Source organism: Thermobia domestica, chromosome 1, assembly GCF_964235325.1.
Source record: "Thermobia domestica chromosome 1, izTheDome1.hap1.1, whole genome shotgun sequence".
Lineage (NCBI taxonomy): Eukaryota > Metazoa > Arthropoda > Insecta > Zygentoma > Lepismatidae > Thermobia > Thermobia domestica.
In genome coordinates this window covers 221,935,855-221,960,294 of record NC_137454.1, presented here as the reverse complement: position 1 = coordinate 221,960,294, position 24,440 = coordinate 221,935,855, and the positions used below count along the sequence as shown (strand labels likewise).

The 24,440-nt window shown below is 35.1% G+C and overlaps 1 protein-coding gene across 1 annotated transcript in view; it reads left to right on the top strand.

Moving 5' to 3' along the window:
* The window catches only part of LOC145678744 (tachykinin-like peptides receptor 86C), a gene marked incomplete in the record, with an annotated part of 805,565 nt that overhangs the window by 138,970 nt on the left and 642,155 nt on the right, over positions 1-24,440 (top strand). The window contains 1 exon segment of the mRNA XM_081749208.1: positions 20,584-20,695. Within this exon segment, the coding sequence (XP_081605334.1) occupies positions 20,584-20,695 (112 nt within the window).

Here is a 24,440-nt window from a genome sequence, read left to right as displayed (position 1 = left end):
TTTTTACATTAGTTACAGCAAAATTTGAAACTATTTTTGAAACGTCGCTTATATTTGCCCCCTTGGAAACCACAACATGGGCGTCCTTGGCTGTCTCTAATTAAATTGCTCATGAGTGAATATACAGGGTGTATCTAAAAGTACTTTACAAATTTGAAAACTCATTTTGATTTATTCATTTGTCTTACAGACGTGGTTTTGGTGTCATTTTATAGCAATGGTGCACCAATACATCAAGTTTTGACTCACGTAGTACACTAGTTTAAAAACAGGCCATTGCAAGCGCTAGCGGCAGCTGCTGCAAAGATGGCTGCCTTTACTGGTCCCGAGCGTGTTAGCTATGTATTTTGACAAGTCTGTAAGAACTATGCAACGTAATTTTCGTACAAAGTATGTTAAAGATCCTCCCAGAAAGCCTACTATTTATCAGTGAAAGAAATGTTTTATTGAAGCTGGATGATCGGTAAAATACAACAAATCTTTAAGTCGTCCCCGTGCGTTTGAAGACGTTGTAGAGTATCTAAGAATGTGTGCCGGATCACCAGTGGAAATCACATTGAACCTCTTTAGATATAAGGTATAAAGTTCGATGTATTTTTCTACAAAATAACACCAAAGCCATGTATGTAAGATAAATGAATAAAGCAATATGAGTTTTGAAAATTGTAAACTCCTTTTTGACATCCCTTATATATGAGTGTCTCGGGGCGAACATAATGATAAGCACCACTTTCGCTCAAATTGGGTTATTGGGTGGAATGGGTTAGACTTGAACCATAGAACATTATGTAAGTAGTTTAATTTCGAAAATGTACCTACAGATGGCAGGGAAAGCTTGTTCGATGTGTGTCATTGCATTGAATAGCAAGAAATAGTCAACCTTCTTTTCCAGTTTACTAGAAAGTTAGAAAATGACACACCATTGTGATCGCCCGAGCTCCTCATATACACGTGGTATGTGCTAAAATTACATGCCGTTTTGCCGTAGTTTAAAAATTAATAAGCATGTTTTATTATAATTACACGTGAATTAAATTTAGCTTTTACGTTTTAAGACTTAACTGTACAAAAATTTCAAGCTTCTACCTATGTACGTTTTAACTAAATTTACCTGTCAAGAATAGCTGCGGGGCGAGCGGTTGCGGGGTCTATTTCCAACGGAGACACTCGGTCGAAAATTGTGTATTAACTTTTTCAGGTCAGCCATCCTTACTGACGTTATTGCTGCGTTTTCCTCATTTACACCTGCAAATCCCGGGCAGTACCTAACATACGAATCCTAGGCTGCTTCCTTTCTTTCCCCTTCCCCGGATACTGTACTTGTTGAGGGATGTCATTCCGTACACTGAAAAAAGTTTTGGTCAGATTGACCAAAAATAGGTGCTAGTGGCCAAATCGTTTGGGCAATATAGCGCAAACCAAACGTTTGGTCACCAACACGAAATTATTTGGTTACAATTTGTTTGGTTTCAGGAAGCTAATAGTTGGTTCCCAGTACCAAATATGCATTTGGTAATTTTGACCAAATAATGAACAAATGAGTACGATTTGGTTGGGAATACCAACAATTTGGTTAAAATGATCCAGATTTGATTCTTAGAACTAAATAATTTGGTTGTAAACACTAAACCTGCATTTAGTGAATTTCACCAAAACATTTGGTAGAAATTATGTTGCTCTAGGTACTAAACTGAAAATGTACCACGATTATGTCGTGGGGGCTAAAAGAGACGGTGATGATGAGAAACGAATGACAGGTGGAATGAAGAAAGTGGGAGGGAACGGAATAACCCGGAAGAAACTCATTCACACGGTGTTTGTAACCCACAAAGTTCATTTGACACGATCTGGGAGCGAACCAGGGACCCCATGTACCAGAGGTGAACGCTCTACCACCTTACCACCGCGACTCCTCTCCACAAAATAATTCGTTGCACGTACTATGTTTGTACCCTTTATGTCAAAGGTGACGAGTGATTAATGGAAGGGAACGATTGTAAAAAAAAAATGATGGAATGTGAATGTGTGAGGAAACGGGAGAACCTCGAGAAAATTCACGGACACGATAATATCCACCACAAACTCTCGTGGGCGGAAGGAATTGTGATTTTTCAACAATTACTTCTGGTGGCCCCCTTGAATTTTACTTATACCAAGTGAGATATTTTCATGTCGCTCTGTGCAAATCTTTTAGAGGTTAGTAAGAAGTAAATTGCGGAAATTTGTATTTCTTAAATAACTGTTTCGAGTGGTGTTCCAAACGTAAACTTCCACGCTTTTATTAACGTATTTCTCAGGAAATATCGATCTCAAAGGTAAGAATTCCCATATTTGAATTCCGTATGAAAAATTATTTCAAAAGTATGCTTCATACTTCGGATGACATTTAATATCTCTCCCAAATCCACCGACGGCTCCGGAGCCGATATTGTGACTTAGTGTGAGCTGTTCTTAACTGCCTTGTTTATATGCATACCCACCGTTCGGAAGTTCCTAATAGAGGAATAGGAAGTGCCCCAATCTCTGCCCCTATGATTTTGCTTCCTGCCCTAGCGTCGTCAATACAACTTGCCCACTTTATCTATATATAAAGGCCTGTTTTTAAGCCAAATTTACGGCCACTAAAATAACCAATACACATTACATTACAGTAAAGTAATATATACGAAAAGTATTTATCTCGATTTACACAATTAATCACACATTTCAATTATTCAGTCTGTGCTGCTAAATAGTCAGTTTTATTTGTCACTTATATACGCTCAAACACTGATAGCTGACATAAAGATTACCCAGAAGTCAAATCGATACACGTGACTTTGTAACTAAACATTTTGGTCAGGAAAGACAAATCTTTACCAAATCACTTAAGATTTGGTTGGCATAATCAAATTAATCAACCAAATATTCTCACAAAAAATATAGTGTTCATGACCTAACACGTTTGGTATAAATGACCAAATTTTGGTTAAACTAATCAAATAAAGTGACCAAATGCCCTGATCAAACAAATTTGGTATTTCTGACCAAGTCAATTTTTTCAGTGTATACGTGACTAAATTACGGCCATAAATGACGGCAATACACAAAAATATGTATAAATAAATTGAAGGGTATTTACGGAGCAGACAGTACTGACCGACTCTACCTTGCCGAAGTGTGTGTTTTAATTTATAGGGAGGAGGAGCTATGGGTGGGCTTAGCTAAAGATTTGCCAAAGTATGTATGTCCAATTTATGTAACTAATGCAGAAGACGTGGCTCTTTTTAAGGCTCTGGTGATGAAGGACAGGAGGTTAATTGTTTAGAATACTCGTATTTGTAACTTGAAAAAATTATCTCATTGCATCGTGGAAAGAATTTTGATGGATCAGTTGAATTTATTGAGTCTGTTTACTTTAGGTCCGTCGACCCTGGAGGAAAGGTCTTCTGGTAAGATAAAAACCTTCTTCAGGATCTAACATCATAATTCTCCCTCGTCCGTTATGCTTCTAAGAAGTATCACATTCTGGCCTCTATCTGCTTTCAACACTTAAAGATGCATTGAAAACAGATGTCTTGTCTTCAGAAATGCCCTCGGAGATGTCATATTACAGTGTTTAGAACACATTCCAAAATGAACTCTACGCTTTTGATAATATGTTACAAAGATTGCTATACTGATTTAAAAAATCGTATGTGGCGTACGTAAAAACGTGTAAATCCTGTTGTTTTTGGACTTAACATACAGCAAACGGATAACTGAAAAAGGATATTTTATACGTACTTTGCGTATAAATCTTCCGAATAAGCGTACTTTCCGTACAAACGAAAAAAAAAAACTGTATATAGACGGTCAGGATATCACATACTGATGAGCATAAGTAACATATAGCTTATGTATGTAATATCCGGAAGACTGTTAGATGTCAGACATACTGCAACGACATGGTGGAACATCAAAGAGCAGTACATATATAGAATATAGATAACGTATGCTCCGTACTGATTTCTGTAATACAGATAAGGATACCGTATATTTGTAAAATATACCGCTGTCCGGATAACGGATTTTTCTTAGTGTATGGTGTATAGACGTGGACGAGAATCGTAATAAAGGTGACAGAAATATATAACTTGAAAATTGAAAACTACACGAATTATGAGAAAACGATTCATAATTCTGGTATGTATCCCGTTTCATTCCTGTAGCTAAAGAGTGGTCAGGAAGCTGAAACTTTTAAGTTGTTTGTTGATATGTATAGAATATATAGATCTATTTTCTAGCGATGGGGTCTATCTCTTTATATATCTTGTTGTGTATCTTTATTTCTAAAGATCCAGCTTAGTATGTTGGGAGTTCGCAACAGTCATTGTTTTAATAACTTAATGATACAAACAACTCGCCCTGTTAAAGTTCCGTACTGTTTTTTTCTGTTTTAACTATTCTGTCTGAGTACGAAATTGTATTTATTTCTCATTATTACTTCGAACAGGAAGAGCAACCCTTCCCGGTTTCAAAAATTTCTTCCTCATAAAGAACGAAATTCCCCTCATATTAGATGAAGTTTCGTTTTGGAAAGAAGAAACAACGACATTGGATAACAATTTATCTCGAGTCAGTAGTCTTGCTAAAGTCAGTAGTAAATCTTAAGGTTGCCGACTTGAGTCAAATGGGTTGGTATGATCAGTAGTTAACCTTAAGGATGCCGAGTTGAGTCACATAGTGTCGCTACTGTCAGTAGTTAACGTTAAGGATGCCGAGTGGAGTCACGTGGTGTCACTATTATCGACAATAAAGTTAAAAAATCCAGTGTTGTAGTAACCGTTTTATCCCAATAGAAATAAAATGAGTCACGCGTACACACAGATATTTTTGTTGGGAGGGTCCCAAGCTTTTTGGGAGAGGTTTGATACTTAGAAGCCATTGCGTCTCTATGTAGTATTGAACGGATATTATTTTGCACTCGAAAAGCAATTGTAAAATACTTCCACCTATAATTTCGACAAAAAAGATAGAATCAGATTGTTTTATAAGAGAAAGAGTACATATAAAGTGTAAGATCAAATTTTCATTTTCCTGTTAAACAAGTATAGTTTTATGGAGAAAGTGCACAAATGTATGTTGAGCTAGAAAGATTTGAGGAGCGTTTGAATCCGGTTGACCCCGTGAATACGCCCTTGGAATGAGTTACATAATTCTAATAATTCTCAGCTCTTCCTTATTGCAATCTTAGACAACAACGATTTAAAACGTCATGTGGTTACAGCGTAAGCTTTACGTGAATAAGCACTTGTTAGTGTCACCCACATTTACACACACAAGGACTGTTTATTTTATTCCAGGACTGATGCTATAACAATCGCTATGACAAGTTATCACCTATGCATGCTTGCGTCCTCAAATTATCTACACATTTATTTTAGAGTTGTTGTCGTCGCTGGAAGCAGCCATGGAACTCTCGTTGTGGAATACAGTTGAGTTCTCTCGTGGTATTATCGCTGCTGTCAAGTTTAGAAGCGTGGAGTCCACTAGAAGGACGTTGCGAGACATATTGATGCATGGTCGAATGGCACTTACAGCATTTCGTACCTGTTTGTAGTCATATTTCCAAGTTTAAAGCAAAATTTGACAAAGGTTTACTGACTACCCATTACACAGTTTAACATGAGTAATACAATGCACTCAGCTCAACATTCTGTGGGCTCTGGTAAGTGATAATACTGGTATATAATGTCACATGTACCTGCGATGAGAATTCGGAGCTATCATTGACACTTTTAGAAAAATATCGAAGAATTGCAACAACAGTCGCTCACATGTATTCAAATCGTAGTCTTGTTCTGCTTTTTTTAAAAAAATATCTTCTGCATCTTTCGCTCAAAATATCACAGAATAGGCGCATAATATATTACAGCTTTTAGTTAACTTCTTCTATTGTATATTTGTGTTCGTGATTATTTCAACTTTAGATTCACTTTCATTTATCTGTTCGATTAACCTCTTCCAAAGAAAGGGAATTGTAATTTATATTTTCTGCATTTAAGACTTTACAATCATATACAAATTCTTTGTGTTAACTCCTTGAGAGAGAGACTCAAGATATTCCTCCGTAAAAATTTAAATATTACTCTCGTAAGATGAGAAGGATTTTTCAGAATATTAAGGTAAATTGGACATGGCTGCTTTAGAATCAGAATTTGGAGAAGAAAAGGTTGCTACTAATGCATGCTAAGAGAGAAAGTAGGAAAGAAACACACAAAAAAAGCGAAAGGAAATTAAACTGTCACATGGCAGATGACATAGATGCACTATTTGACTTTCAAGTAAGGGAAGTGGAAAGAGCGGGAGGAAATAAAGAATGTTGAAAAATATTACGTGTACTGCCGAAGGAAATGTTAAAAAAAACATTAAAAAATAAAAGACAAATGAATCACCAAAGCGTGAAATTGTTCTTCCTTCTTCTCAATTCAAATCTCGATCTTCATTTCTCGTTTGACGTTAATCTCTTCTCTGTTCTCTCGTTTTGATGTTAGATGAATACGCTATAATCTTTTTTTTTATTCATATATCCATATCTTTTCAAAATATGACCTTCAAGAATTTGAAATATTTCTCTCTTCTATGATCTTAAACCATACAGTTTCATGTTATCTTGGTGTTCTGAAAAAAAAAAAAAAAAAAAAATAGAAGACGATCCAGAGCAAGAAATTCAATAATGTAATACATTACCAAATACTTATAGTAAAAAGACTTGGTTCTTAGAAGAGCATAGAATTATATGTGTAAAAATTATCTCAAGAATTACACTTTTGACAAAGATAAACAGCGGACGTTAAGAATGAAAGAAATAAAGTAAGATTTCAAGTTTAACGTCCCACAATTATGTTCTTTAGGCTGAAGGAGGCGGATAATTAATGAAAGTGAATGACTAAGAAATAATTTGGTGGAATGAGAATGTGATAGGAAACGAGAGAACTTTGAGAAAATCACGATGTTGTCCACCACAAGAATGTGAGGGAAACAAAACTGTTACAGTATGCAGGAAATTAGAATAATAGCCAGGGGACAGATATGGTTAAAAATCAATTCTAAATGTATATTTTCAAAATACGAGGGGATTTAATAACAAAAAAAAAGTACATTTTATTGTAATGTACTACCATCGAATTATGATATTATAGGTGTCTGTGAAACATGGCTACAGTCTGGATTTTATAGTGGTGATCTTCCCAATGACAAATACACGGCACTGAGACAGGATAAAGATCTAAAAAGGAGGGTAAAGCTACTGGAGGAGGGGTGCTTCTAACGGTGCTAAAAAGCAAATTTCAAGCGTCCATAATAGACTCCTGTGATTAAATGTTGATTGCGTATTGGCCAAAATTGTATATGAAAATGCGAGATTTTATGTGTCTGTAATATATTCTCCGCCTGAATCAAATATGAAACAATATGAAGAAGTGTATCAATATGTTGAATCAAAATATCCACCATTTTGTACTATTTTCATGTTGACTGATTTCAATTTAAGAAATATAACTGGTACTAAATTCAATCTTTAGGATGCAACGGATAAATATAAATGCTTGCATAATTTAATGTCCCTCTACCAGTTAAATTAATTCAATAATGTCTGCAATAGTGATGGGTAAACACTAGATTTAATTCGTAGCAACACACATAATGTAGTCATTAGGGAAGAGTTTCCACTAGTAAAACAGGACAATTTTACCCTGCACTAGATATTACTATAGAATCCAGTCATTGTTCAGCTTCAAAAACAAGATCTAATATTTCTGGATATAACTTTAGAAAAGCAAATATTCAACAACTTTATTTAGAAATTTCTCACATAAATTGGAATATTCTTAATCACTGTAATAGTATCAATATGGTAGTTGACAAATTTTGACATTTTATATAAAATATCTGATCGAAGCATTGCTTCAGAAAATCAATGCAGTCAAAGTTATCCTTGTTGGTTCACATGAGATATCATTAAAACGGTAAAAGATAAGGTATACCATTGAAAAGAAATGAGACAAACTGCTATTAACGTAGATTATCACACTACAGAATTTACTCGATTACGTAAGGAAATAAAACGTGATATCAATACAATAATTTCGCGATAACGTCAGAAATCTGCAATAGAATCAAATTCCAACCAATTTGAAATTTCATTAAAAATAAAACGCGCCATTGAATGCAAGTGCATTATCCTACAATGGTCAGGAAGTAAACACTAATGATGAGATTGCCTCTTCTTTCGCATTGTATTTTGAATCAGTTTATATATAAAAAAGATAAAGCTTGACCTAACACTGCAGCTAACGACACATGCTCGGAAGGATATGACGCTTTTACAATTTTAGGTATCTCTTAGGTATCTTTTATGATTCAAAATTAACATTCGATTGTCATATTGGCAACATCATTAATGAAGCGCAGAGAAATCTTGGATTGATCCTTAGGACTGAGCGAGAATTAAAAAAAAAAAAAAAACACTTCAAAGACTTTATGAAGTCTATGTTCGTTCCAAATTGGAATATTTAAGTAATCTTGGAATCCGATCTTCAAAAATAATTTTGCCAACCTAGAAAGAATTAAATCAAAATATTTAAGGTATCTAACGTACAAATCAACACACGTATACCCATAGACGGATAGCAGTGACCCTCTAAATACTAATTTTGGTATCATGAGTATACAACAAAGAATAATTCTACTTGATATGGTATTCCTTTATAAAATATTTAATGCTAAAGTTGACTGTAATGAACTTATTTCATCTTCTCATATTCGTGTTTTACCTCGAAACACAAGGCCAGATAAGTTTGATATATTTTATTCCGCAAAACCAAGGACTAATATACTCCAGAAGTCGCCAACATGGAGACTGAGTGCAACCTGTAATAGTATAAGTAAAAAAGTTAAAGATATTTATTTAAGTTGTAAGATAAAAGCTTACAAGAAAGACATTGTAAATGGAATTCGTAATAACTTATAGTACCTGTAAAAATACTGTAAACACTGTATGAACACTGTAAATGGGTTCTACCCTGTTGTGTTAAATCCAATAAAATAAAATAAGAAGGGGAATTCAACCAAGAATCTCTTCTACCAGAGATCAGAGCACAATCTTTGAATCAGAGTACCATTTTTAAGAGCTAAAGTAGTACAGGTTATAGGGGTAACATGATTAAAATCTTTTAATTTAATGATGATCACTCATAGGCACAGTTATCAGACGCTGATTATATAATTACCGAACATTTTATTTATGTTGATGAAATAATACTGCCTGACTGAGTCAACTATCAGGAAAATTATTTTATAAAAATGTTTTGGACTTGAGATAGGCCCTAATGAGAGTATAAGAATGAAAGATGAGAAGAAATATGATGACTACTGATGTGAGGAGTAACTGAACATATGTTTCTTCCAAAACGTTGAATGTAGTAATTTCTGGAAAGGGGCACAGATATGCAATGGGTCTTGAACTTAAATGAATATGACTGTATGTAGAGCTTGAATTTCCGAATCGTCGAACTGGGGAATAAAGTTCTTTTCCAAAGTCCCAGTTTATGTGTGCACTGTGTGTAATACTCCACAAAATATGGAAATGTAGATTATAACTGTTACGTCTGTTCTTGCAAACCAACAAACAGATTTTGCGTTACGTTGACTCAAGCCGTTACGGAATAGGCCTCTTGAACAAGATCCTGCGCTCGTAGCAGTCGCATCGTACTGTATTTTGCTATTCTAATCCAGAGTAGGCATTTTTTTATTTCAACCCGGATTTAGATTTCTAGAACTATTATAGACTATTATAGACTATAACTCTTATATAACTATTATAGACTATATTAGATAACTGACGTGATGCTTAAGAAGATGGAGGAACGCAGAAGAGCAAAAAACAAGGACATCAATGAATACAGAAGGCTGAATAATGTTTTGAGAAGAGAAACGGACAAAGCCAAAGAAAAGTACATGGAGTAAATATGTGAAGAAATAATGAAACGGCAGCAGATATGATCTGATGTACCATCAAGGAATTTTTAGAAATTGGGAGGAATACATAAAAGATCTGTATGATCAGAAGAACCGCCCAAAGATATTGCGATCGAAGCAGAGAAAGGGGTGGATAGTGATGAAAAAGGAATCAGTATATTGAAAAGGAAGTAGTACAAGCAATTAAAGACATGCGAAGGAGAAAGGCCACTCGAGACGACGACATACCAGTAGATTTGCTCAAGGGATTAGGACACAACGCAATGAAACTACTGTCTTCACTTATTAACAAGATCTACCTGAGTAGAGTGGTCAAATTATTTTCTTGATGTTGCAATGATTGCATTGCACAAGAAAAATCAAGCAAAGAAGTGCAGCGATTACAGAACCATTAACCTGATTTCCCACACTGGAAAGATCATTGCACGCATTCTGAAAAGGCGGCTGGAAAGTAAGGCAGACGAGAGGTTAGAAGAAGATCAATTTGGATTCCGGAAAGGAAAAGGCACCAGAGATGCTATTGGATTGATGCGAATTATATCAGAAAGAATTCTTGAAGTAAAGAAAGAGTTGGGTTTGTACTACATCCACTGTCAAAAAGCTTTTCGACCGAGTTAATTGGATAACACTTCTGAAAATACTTAAAGAAAGCGTGGTAGTGGCTCAGTGGTACAGCGTTCATTTCCAGTGCTTGGGGTTCCTGGTTCGATCCCAGCTCGCGCCGTGTGGACTTTGTGGTGGACAAACACCGTGCTTGTGGGTTTTCTCGGTGCTCTCCCGTTTCCTCCCACCTTCTTCATTCAACCATTTCATTCATTTCTCATCATCACCGTCTCGTTTAGCCTAACCGGCATAACCGTGGGACGTAAAACTAAAGATTTCATTTCACGTTGTTAAAATAATAAAAAAAACAATGACAAAATACTCAAGGGGATTGGAAAATACCTTGAATGATTTTACTCTCCTGAAGATTTAAAACCGCATTTACTTTTCGACTTCCAAACAACTGGTTTCAACGTATTTTCTATTGGGAACCTTGTATGAAGTATTCTGTAGCCGACAGAAAATAATTGTCATATCGATAACATTCGACTTTTTGATCTTTCATTTGAATGAAAGCAAAGTAATGCTATTCAAAAAGTAGTAAAATTGTAAAACATTCCAACATTGAGAAAAGGTGAAAAAAAAACTAAATTACACTAAATAACAATTTAGAGAGCGTTCATTTCATGATCAGTTTCGAAATAAGACTTTTTTTTTACTATGTGTTTCATCTGTACTATAATTCTTACTTACTCTACAGAATAACTTGACCCATAATTCAGTTTTTAAGGAGTCTGATTTACCAAGCAACCTTTCAATATAAATTTACCAAGTCTATCCGTGTGTCCAATTGGAATACAAAAGGTCTGAAGTACTACTTAACAAAATATCATCAATTTGGCAACGATGTACAGAGTCGAAACTTAGAAATCAAATTTCGTGTTGACGCTGATATTCTAACTAGAAGTTGTAGAAAAATCAACCGATTCTCGTTTTAGCGTTAAGCATTAAAGTGAAGAAAACGACAATAGATAGCGAGAAGCGGTTGCCTACAATCGAGTAACCGTATTAACACATTGTTCGCCAAAAAACAGGTCTTCTGGTTCCCCCTTCCCGGGCCAAGATGTACTTTCAAAAGGTAATACGTTCAGGCCGTGTGTATCGGAATTGATACACATTGGTTTATCCTTCGTAAGCTTTATAAAGGTTTTTGACAACAGACACAACAACAGACTACCTTTCTCAAGGTCAACTAGGCCCGATTAGGTAAAGAAGATGATTTTGCTTTGGCCCTCAATAGAGTCTCGACTGTGTAAGTAAAATGATATACGTGGCCCAGGTAGGAAAGAATGTCTGTATCAATTTAGACACACACGGCGCTTAATGTCTATACCTTTCCTATCCCTGCTTAACTGTCTACTGAAACCAGATGTAATAGAAACCCAAAATAACTTCCAGTTTCACTAGTGATCCACTTACGAGGGAACCTATCCAAGTGCAACTCTGACTTCGAGTCGAGACTATGGTCGTTGGATACATTGTCCCAAAAGAACATAACACGAAAAGGGATACATCTTCGATCGCAACCGTTGCAGAGATATAAGCGTGAAAAGTTAGAAATTGAGCTCCATACTATACATTACAAAGTCAGCTTCCGGGTCAGATTTTTCGGAAACGGGCAGGTAAGGAAACTAAGCGAATACATATCAAATTAGTGTTGGGAGCCCACCACCTTTTGAATGAAAAAATGTTGCCCCCGGGGCACTCGCAGGGTCCCAGGCGGGGTCCAACTCAAAATTGGCAAATGGAACCGGGGATCAAGTAGCATATTGTATGAAAGCTATTGTTAAATAAAAGAAGATAGAACAAATCTCAACTCTCTATGTTGACCCTGTGCAAACGGGCAACTGGTCAAAATGTCAATACAACCTACATCAGAAAATATATGGCAACTCTTCTAAATCCGTTAAGTTGTGACAATAACAAAACAGAAAAACACGTTTAAAAGTGCAAGGTATTGAAGTTAAACAAATTGTTGCAGAGTCTCTCACAGAGTTACACAACGGACCATGGTCATTCTATGGTCCATTGGTCATTCGAAGTCACACTTATAATTGGATAAGGTCCGTTGTGTAACTCTGTGAGAGACTCTGCAACAATTTGTTTAACTTCAATACCTTGCATTTTTAAACGTGTTTTTCTGTTTTGTTATTGTCACAACTTAACGGATTTAGAAGAGTTGCCACATATTTTCTGATGTAGGTTGTATTGACATTTTGACCAGTTGCCTGTTTGCACAGGGTCATCATAGAGAGTTGAGATTTGTTCTATCTTCTTTTATTTAACAATAGCTTTCATACAATATGCTACTTGACCCCCGGTTCCATTTACCAATTTTGAGTTGGACCCCGCCTGGGACCCTGCGAGTGCCCCGGGGGCAACATTTTTTCATTCAAAAGGTGGTGGGCTCCCAACACTAATTTGGTATGTATTCGCTGAGTTTCCTTACCTGCCCGTTTCCGAAAAATCTGACCCGGAAGCTAACTTTGTAATGTATAGTATGGAGCTCAATTTCTAACTTTTCACGCTTATATCTCTGCAACGGTTGCGATCGAGGATGTATCACTTTTCGTGTTATGTTCTTTTGGGACAAGGTATCCAACGACCATAGTCTCGACTCGAAGTCAGAGTTGCACTTGGATAGGTTCCCTCGTTAGAGTAAAAACGATAAGACAAAGCGAGAACCGTTTCTTTAATCAATTTAGCATTCTAAGAATACATACCATCTTCTATCTTCATCTTATTTCAAATTTAGGTAACAGAAAACAAGCAGTACTGTTTTTGATATATATAGATTAATACAAGGCTGCCATGTGTATAATTGGTACACAAAATAATTTACATAACCTTGGGTGAATCAGATCCGGCAATCAATGTGCTCAAAACGGTAATAGATAGCAGGAAGTGTTGGTTTGCGGTGGCTCAGTGGTAGAGCGTTCACCTGTGGTGCATGGAATCCCTGTTCGATCCCAGCTCGCGCCAAGTGAACTTTGTGTTGAAAAGATAACGTGTACGCGGGTTTTCTCGGGGTTCTCCAGTTTCTTCCCACTTTATTCACTCTATCATCCCATTCATTTCTCATCATCAGCGTCTTCTTTAACCTAACCGTCATAAACGTGGAACGTACAAATGAAATATTTCATTTTATATCAAATAGCAAGAAGTATTATTTTCAACCAATTAAGTGTCCTAAGAGCTACTCTATCTCTACTCTAGTTTCTCTATCACTTCCGATTTCAATAATAATTATGAGAACCACGTGCCACATTAACCAATTTCGTCCACGCGGTTTACACGTGACATTATTACTTGTTGAAAGAAAAACAACAAAAAAGCTTAGTAAAATGAATGTAGCCTTGTACAATGACCGTAATGTTAAGTAGAGAACAAATACATTCATCATGCGTCCTAAATGTTTATCTCCTTACTTTACGAATCGTTTCTTTCAGACGAGGGTGATGTTTGAAATTGCATAGTTTTGCAACCGCCTAATGTTTTTTCTAGTAAACGGTAAGAAATTACTTCTATTAATAAAATCTTTAACATTTGTGGCAACTTAAATAATTAATACCTACAATTTTATATTAGGAATTAATTTGACTTGGCACAGATTTGTAAATATTCTTATTAATAACACTAACATTTAACTCTTCTTAAAATTTATTTTCTACTTTTCTTAAGCACAATTTATATTACTTTCCCTTGGTTATTGCTTTATTTTCAAGTCTGTTAATGTTTTATTTAAAAAATATCTTTTGTTTCTCCACTCTTTGGTTTGTTGAAGTTTAGCATCGAGGTATGCAAGATGTGAATATATATTTAAGTTAGAAACTGAAACAACGTTATTTGTTCGATGATCTCCCGCAAGGAATCGGGATATTGTATACCAAAAGCTATATCCGTTAGAAACTACACTAGCCAGGAGACCACCAGCCAGTTTTGCGTTATTCTAATATTTCAGCTAGATACTACATAAACTAAAAGAATGAAAATAACATCCTATAAAATAGGTCAGCCAGTGAAACGTAAACACATTAGTTTAAAAAAAAAATCAATCTACGCATTAAGGAAGTGCACGTGAGCACACACATAATTACGGTATGAATATTGTCAGTCGTTAAGGTTATTCATGCTCTATCGGCAAATTTTCTCATCAAATGCTTATGTAATTTACACAGAACTGCTGTGAAAACTTACTCTTAAAAAGAAAGAATAAAGAAAGGAAGGAAGATAGATAGAACTAAAGAAAAATGTCGAAATTGAACGAAAATGTCGAAATGTCGAAAAATGTCGAATGACACTTATGTCGAAATTGTGAGCATAGTACATATTATAGGGAGAGATAGACAGACAGACAGACAGATAGAGCCGAATTGAGAATACTTTATTTCTTTGGAGTCTGTTAAATATTGAAAATGGCTTTTTCTGAGTAAGAAGGTAACACTACTTCATTACTTTCCCCTATCAATTACCTTCTGCTTCGCCCTAGAAGCAGTATTTTCTATCTTTCTCTGTTATATTTCTATAATATTTTCCCATTAACAGAACACACTTTTTTTTTTTTTTTTTTTTTTTTTTTTTTTTTTTTTTACAAATCTTAATATACTCTTAGTAACTTTGCTGTTAGTTTCCATTCAACAACTCAAGTATTATTTATGAAACAAGAAAAATGTGCGAATGAAATATAATGTTCCTCTGTTTAAATGTTAGAGAACCGTCCAATAAACTTTGGTTATTTTAGATTCGATTGACGCAGACGTAGAGACGGATCATTGATATTTCATAAGTTACAACGGATCTGCATTTGTACTTCCTTGAAATGCAGGAGCAGTACGATTATATCATACTGCATGCCTTCTTATTTCAGATCTTTTTTTTTTTTTTTTTTACTTGATCTAATATATGAGGGTCATTCCGAAATTAATGCCTCTTATTTTTTATGTTGACTTTGTATGTCCGTGCCAGATGTCGTTGGCGTAGTGGTAATGCTAGAACCTTACTCTTTTATTTGCAGCTAGTCCCGTTGTTCTGCGGTAGTTGGTGCCAGCATAAGACTGTTCAAAAATGGAGCCTGATATGGACGTAGTGCGATGTATGATTGAATTCCTCACTGCTGAAGGAATTGAGCCGATTAAAATCCATCGACGCTTGGTAAAGATTTATGGAGACGATACAATAGACGTGAGCAATGTGAGGCGATGGGTACGGCATTTTCAAGGTGGCGAAAAGGGTGTTCACGACATGCCACGGCCCGGTCGACCCTACACAGCTGTCATCTCTCGCAATGGAGAGCGTCTTGATAAATGCTACCAAAAAGAAAAAAGATGCAAATGCATTTCAGTACCTACTTATAAATTAGAGTAACATATTTGTCCTATTGATATACGTATATATATATATATATATATATAAGCATTTGGTCAGATAGGATTTCTGTCCTTAGATCTTTCCGTTAGTAATCATGATTATGAAGAAACTAGATTGCTGGAATGACAAATGTTATATTCCAAACAACACACAACCGTCTATCTACGTATCCTTAGGATATTCATCTTGATTAATTGATTAATGTTCTTTTAAGCACCAGCGCTATGTTAGTCGTGAAATTATAGTATGAATAACATGTTTCCTAAATTACACGTAATCTCATTAGGCAACCAAGATCAATCTTCCGCTATAATACCTTTAGTCATTTAACAACGATCATTTCTATTTTGACATTAACCATATCTTTAGTGTATTCGAACAATTATTATTAACACGTTCGCGGCTGAGAACGGCGCTGCTGAGCTGATTCACTTTCCCGCCAATACCTGCACTAGCGCTAGCGGGAAAGTGAATCAGGTGCAGGGACAAGCGCCGAGAGGCGTCCGGCGCATATGCCAAATTCAGTACTGGACGCCGATGGGCGTCCTCAGCAGCGAACGTGTTAATGACAGAACATATTAAGAAAGTATATTTAAATTAAGAACAAATCATTTATTTCAAAGATTTGGACTTTCCTTGTGTTTTCAACATTGAAATATATATTCGTAACGAAAGCTTTACCAAGTGTGTATTGCTTTCTTTTCATTCAGATTGGAGATTAATAGTTTCTTTTACGTTATACTTTCAAATAATACTTTCTTTATATATAGAATGGTTCATTTGTTTCTTGTTATAAATATTTTTTTACGAAAATGAATGAAGAAATATTTACATTGCTCTTATTATATTTACCGTGTATAATATAAAGAATGCCACGTAGGGAAAGGTGTTATCCTCGAATTTAGACTCGAATATCTTTTCATATTGCACTTTCAAGTTCTATAAAAATAGTGCTGGAAAGTGTAATTTAACCCCAATTAACTATTAATAAAATTGTAATCAATCAACGTAACAAAGTAAGAAATATACAGCAGTCGGTCGTAGGAAATAAGAGCAATATCGAGTATATAAGTTAGGGTTTGGTAATATCAGATTATCTAAGAAAAGTATTGAGCACTTGGATATCAAAATTGAGAGAACATAAATTTACATTTTAAAATTACATTAACAAAAGCACATACATATTGACAGACTATAACCTTTTGCCATTTTTCCGGCAACACCTTAGCCCTTACTCTGTAGAACTTCTGTTGTTTCTAGTAAAGAGAAAAAAAACTACACTGGTTTTTACCGGCTTCTTTTCTACATAACGAACACCAGGCAGAGACCAAACCAAATGATAGACTGATGGTGCTAGGCCCTTTGTATAAGGTATATGCATTAAAACCTCTTAGCCCGGTTCTCACAACTTCTGACGTGTCATTAAAGATGTAAACTGGCGCTGACGTTGTCAGTATGATATATGACACGCTTTCTGTTGACGTGCTTTGACTGCTTGCCTTGAATTGTTAGGTTCTATACTCGTAGTACTTCAGCTCTATACTTAGTTCTATACGTAGTTCTATACTTGCAGTTGTTCACAGTACAGGTCCGAATCTATCATTCTGTCCGGTGACAGCAGCTTGTGATACACAATGTCTTTCCATTCCACCAAATGCACAGTATAACTTTCCTTGAGTCAGTATGGGCTTTTTCTCCCGTTTACCATGATCTTTTTCACACATTGTTTTCGTGCGTTATTCAGTTTTCATTACTCGTGAGCAACTGCTTCAGAAATGGCTTGAGCTCGTTACGTTTCAATAAATTCGTCGATAGGAATTCGATTGAGCAAATGTTTTTAAATCCGATAATCTGACACCCAAACATCAAACTTCCTTTTGTAGGTAACGTTTTCCAAATTGTTTATCACTGTTTGGGAAGGGGTGTTTAATTTATTAGCAATGTCATGACTGCCTCCACGCCAGTCTTCCTCGATTTTTGCTACAACATTGTCCACCTTTCGTGTGATTAGTCGCCGACTGCAAGGAGCATTTTAGACTCGCAATTTTCAAAACGAAAGCGACTGCCCCACTTATTGTCTGTTGTTGTTTGATAACGTACCTTTCCCATAACAGAAAAAAGATTCTACACTGGTTTGGGCAGCATTTGTGTTATTATAGAAATGAAATTGTGAAATGTAGCGCAATACCTTACAACTGATTATATATATACGTATATATATATATATACGTATATATATATATGTATGTATAGCTTTAAATGTTAGCCGTAAAACAACGTTAGGCCTGAACCTCTGTGACCCACATGCAGAGATTTGACTCACTAATGCAATCTCGTGCCAAAAAGCTCAAACTTTGTTTAGACTATCTGACACTCTTTTGTTCAATGTTCTAGACAATTGACCTAAAACTTAAAATCTCGCGAATTGTCAAACCCATTTTCGTACATAAATTGTTACTTAACCTTCGTCAATGGACAAGATTTTTTCATAGTTTAGCAAATACAAATTTAAGTTGAACGTCCTTTTTCTTTTTTATAAAAACACGTGAGTTACATTTTAGATGGTTCTTATATCAATATCTTCATATCAGTGGATTACCTACGGTGTATAAAAAAAGCATGTTACTCTTTAAGTATGTTCAAACATTTTTCAACTGAGTTTTGAAAGTTGAAACTTAGTTGAAACACAAAAATCCTAAGCAAATATTTTTAAAAACACCATAAAGTGCTACTTTTCTAGAAACAGTGGCTTTATAAAGTCGGGTCATACACCCGTTACAGGCGCAACCTCTGTGACACTTTATCCTGCTAAGCTAATCAATAGGCCTCCCACTACTACAATCACTTAGATGAATCCTTCCCATCTTCTTCCAACAGATCATAATTATTCGTTGTATGTAACAACAACATTGTACTAACAACGATGTTTACGGTATTTTACTGTATCTTTTTGAAAATACCATCTGATCTGCTATCGCAGTGTTCTATAGGTAATGGTATTCATGAAACACGTTTGTCTCTATGAATAGGTGCAACAGCTTAGAACTGTTGATACATTTGTACCTTAATTATACATAGACAGAGTGGCTTATGAATAAATGTTTTCGGTTAATCTTCATTTGTTTCATAGCAGTTGTCAACAGTGTGTGATAACTAAATCTCGAATGCTTCATTATGAACGATTTTTAACAAATCAAAAGACATTTCTGGTTTTAGTTCTCACGTTTATATTATTTTCGCGAAAAGAGACAGGTTGTCAATGAAACGGAATGATTATGAAACGATTGGTGAAATGAGAGAGTGAGGTGAAACGGGAAAACGCCAAGCACATTCATAGATATGATGTTTTCCACCATAAACTCGCGTGACTGGGCACTGAACTAGAGACCTCTCAAGCCAGAAATAGGGGAATTTTAGTATTGGAATTAAATACTGTTATGCCGTTGAAATAAATAAAATATTAAATGACCATATAAAATTGTGATTATCGATATGACAGACCAATTAAGGAATGGACTTAGTCGATATTTTAGGCATATATTGTAATACAAAAGTATTCATTTTGCTTATATTATGGAAGCTGATTTTATTTGATGATAGTGCGAAATGATTATTGTTATGTTGATGTCAGTGACAAGAAATAAAGACATAAACTTTTCAGTGTTCGAATTAGTCCTTCTGCACGTATTAACCCCACATGCACATATTTGTAAATATAAAATAATTTTACATTATATGGTGAAATATTCCATTTTCTCAACAGTAGATTGGAAGTCAGCTTTTGTTTCCCTCTGTACTCTTTTTCTAAACTGAATGAAATTGTTTTGGTTCAGATAGTGAATTCCTGCAAAAGTATTAAAGTTTAAGCAAGGGTTGAGCAACGTATATTTTTGTTTCTAACAATTTTTGTATACGTTTTCTTTACCCTTGCAGTAGGGTGATAAGATTTAAAGAATATATATATATATATATATATATATGTAAGGGAGTGTGTGTGTGTGTCAAACTGGCATAATTTGACAATCGGCCTAGATATGGTTACTGTTATGTCCCTATTCATGCCCACTATAGGAGAAATCTGTAGGTTTCAAAATAGTCAGATTTTTATTGATTTATCCTTATACCAATTTTAATTTTTATACTACCTTGTAACATTTAAAAGAACTCACGATTAGGGAGACCAGGATTGTCACATGAATATCATATTTTGTTTGACAACCGAATTTCTGGTAGAAGAGTTGACCTCTTCTTCAAAAGTTTGTAGAAGTTCATACAAGTTGTATGTTTAAATTATCACTTTGTGATTAAACTGTGTAACTACTAGTCAAACACGGGACACTTTCTTTTTAGAAATATAACATTTTGTGTCCCGTTTGCATTATTTTTTCTCGGTGTTCCGGGCAACTTTCTGAAAAGTGGGACAATCCGTTAAAAAGGAGACGTATGCTCACCTTACTTTGTAATGACATGAACAATTAATTTATTATATAAAACTGTTGTTATTACGATTTCAATCGTTTCTATTTCACGTGCAGAAGGATCAACTCGGATTGTCTAATTTTCCAACAACTAAAATTTGTATTCCATTAATACTTTCCCTTTCTTATTTTTCAGCTCATCGCCGTATGCGTACCGTAACCAACTACTTTTTAGTAAATTTAAGCTTCGCAGATTTAATGATGGCTATTTTAAACTGCATATTCAACTTCATCTATATGCTGCATAGGTAAGTACTTCGTCTTTGTATTCTTTTGTAGCAAGTTCAACAATATTGTAAATTACGATGTCCATTAAATGCCTAGTGAATATGCAACCCAAATTACTTGTTGAAATTGTTGGTTGCATAACATGGAAGGATAAATGCGACTGAAAGAAACAAATAAGGAAATAAATAAAACTCAAGGGATCCTTTCACAGCACGACCCAATTTTACTAGCAAAGTGTCAACGTTGTTGAAATCAGAATAATTACTAAAAGCAAATGTGAAAAACTAAAAGAATGGAAGAAAAATAAAATAGAGAATAAGGAAAAACATAAAATGATACACACAATATTCACAAGATACTTTCCATTCCTTTTGCAGGAACTTCCTTGATAAAAGATTTTAAAAAGAAGCAATCGGAAGTGTCCGGAAGATTATTGTTAAATCATTGCACAACTACAGTATAACGGAAATGTGGAAGTACGCTCTGACAGACATATTGAAAAACGTATGCTCTGATGGATATATTGAAAAACATAAGTTTAATTATGTGCTAGAAGCTAGAGTACTAAGCTCTAAGAACTGAAACACGGATGACTAAAAAGAAATGATCTAGAGAAGAAAAAAATGTAGATAATTCAGAAGTTAAAATAAAGTTAAATAGCTTCTACAATTGCCCTCAAATACTACGTACTTTATGTTTACTTTAATTCATAAACCATGTGCTCCATCCATCATGATGGTGAATTCCAGAGCGAAATATGGCATTCAGGTCATGGAATCCTATTTAACTTTAGAGCATACTATAAGAAAGCTGTTTAAACAGAAAATACATGAAAATGAAAAAAGCCAAAATTTCCAAAATTCTCGTTTTTTCCCCCAAAAGCCGGCTTTTTGTGTGCAAAAAACCATCGATTCAAAAAAAAGCAGTCTTTTTTGCATCTCTACTCTTTACTAATATGCTTGTATCACCTTTAATAAGCGTTTTGAGCTGCTTTAATCGAATTGGATGGCAACCTCATTACGTTTAACTTTTTGTAGGTGCTGTGTTAGATCACGTTAAACCGAGATTCCTTTAATGTAGTTAATTATAATTTAGTTATAATTTGCAAATATTTACAATCAGTATTTCTTTCAATTAATAAGATGTTACCTTTATTTACCTCGTAATATACCTGATATTAATAATGAAGTAAACTGTGTACCTTATACTCTTTCATTAAAGCACAATAGAAAGGCTAATATTTGAAGTAGCAATTGTCTACTGCGCATATATAGTGTCAGCACACATAAACTGGAATATCGCGATCAATGCCCATTGTAGTCGATGTGTTCGTAAGCTTATATCATTTATATATACATACACAAGGAACATTCATTAAGTTTTGCACAAATGGTGATAATACTGTCATTAGTTGCAACATGATAATTAAATTTTTAGCTGAGAATACTTTGTTCCTTTGGTTACAAGACCATGTCACTCAATGTAGTCTCCATTTGCTGTGACGTTTTTCAATGTCGAACGAACTTGGTAAGATTCAGATGGCTGAATTTACAGCATTCTTTTACACAAGAAATGAGGATCTAGCCACTGTTGAATGTTTTTCCTCGCAGGTAGTCCATCAGACAACTAAGCAGGAAGAAACCGAAGGAGCAAAGTATGCATATATATATATATATATATATATATATATATATATATATATATATATATATATATATATATATATATATATATATAGGTACATAAAGGAAGATTTCCGGGTTCTGTATATTTCATGAGAGTATTTGAATTGTATGACATATTAAGGATATGTAACTTAAACCTTATACTTGAAAGTTAAGAATGTACGGCAAATTAATCATAGTGCATATAGCCGTAGGTAAGGGAGGAGGCGAGCGGGGCGGTTGCCCTGGGCGCTGATAGCAAGGAGGCGCCGAACGAGCAAGAAGAAAGAGAAGATGTCGGAAAAGAGTAAACGACGAGGCACCCCGTAAAAGAACTGGCGCTCTATTAAATCAATATTCTTGTCGGTTTGCAAAGAAATACACTTCTTAAAAACCTTTCTTGCTCGCTCCGCTTGCAATCCGAACGTTTCAGTAAGAGTCACAACAAGTTTTACTTATTACTTAAAAAAAAGTTATTACATATGATTTGTTAACGACTTTGTGATATACAAGGTGTCATGTAATGACATAGTGTACGCAGAAACATTTCAAAATCAGAAACGGAGAAAGTCTGAAATACGTGTTCAGCGTTGTGATGGTGATGAGTTTCCTTAGTAAATCACAGTTTTCTACCCAATCGGATTAGTCACGATGGTGAGAATGCAGATATGGAAATGAAAGGAGTTAAGAGACACACGCAAGCTGGGAAAATTAAAAATGAAAGTAAATAAGGGGAATAATAACATACTCGAAATCGTAGAGTACAGAGAAAAAGGGTCAGAATTTAAACCATCGATTTTCGTCCTTTCCAAAGACTAATTATTATTGGTGATTTTTTTATTCCATTGACATATGAAATGCTTCCAATTTGAAGAAATTTATTGGGATCATTTCTCCATCAACTAGCTGTATCGCCAAGATATGTTTTCTGTGCATACGTATCAGTTGTGTTCTGTTTTATCTATCTACATACAGACGAAACAAACATTCTGAAATTCCGTTATATTTCACAAAATATTTTTTAACGTAAAAGAACAATCTAACTAACTCTACGGTCTACGAAACCTGAAGGTTCAATGCCGCGTTCACAATACCTCTCCAATGATTTCTGTGTTTACCCAACTGAATCCAGGTTCTACTTTGTATTCCTATTTCGGCGAGATTCATGTTAATATTGTCCTTCCACCTGAGTCTGGATCTTCCTATTGCACGTTTTCCGATTGGGTTTTCATTAAAAGTTTTGAAAGCGCTCCTGCTTTCTTTCATTCTGGCTACACGACCTGCCCACCTGAGTCTCCTAGACTTGATGACTCTAACAATGTTTCGTAAAGGGTGTAAATTATGCAGTTTGTCGTTATGAAGTTCTCGCCATGCCCGATTTGCCGTTCTCCTTGAGTCCTAATATTTGTTTCAGGATTTTATTCTCAAATATTTTTAGTTTACGTTCTTCCCTTAACCATACAGAACAACCCCTTCGCAACCATACAGAAAAACAGGCATGATTATCGTTCTATATATGTTGATCTTCAGATTCCTCGACAGAAGTAGCGACAACAAAAGATTTTGAACTGAATAAAACACGAATTCCCCGCTTTCAGTCAACATTTAATTTCTTCGTTGATATCATTTTCGTCTGTTAATATTGATCTTTGATACTTTAAAGTATCCACTTTTTCGAGCATATTATTTGAAACTTTGACGCATCCATAATTTGCAGAATTATAATTCCAGTGAAGTAGCATATATTTTTTTCTGCATTTACTTCTAAAACTGCAAGCATTAAATAATGCCTCTGCATTTCCTTCTATTGTTTTCCTATCTTCTCCTATCAGATTTACCTCATCAGCATACGCGATAACCTGGTGAATACCATTCAACTCTAGGCCCTGGTTGTCATATTTCATTCTTCTTATAGTGTACCCTAGGATAAAGTTGAATAATAATGTCGACAGCGCATCTCCTTGTTTCAGGCCACCCTCGACGAGGAAGAAAGTGGACAAGAATTTTCCTACTCGGACTATATTTTGGGGTTTTTTTAAACACATCTTAATTAATCTAACTAGCATTTTTTCGCCATTCTAAATTCTGCAAGAATGTTGTA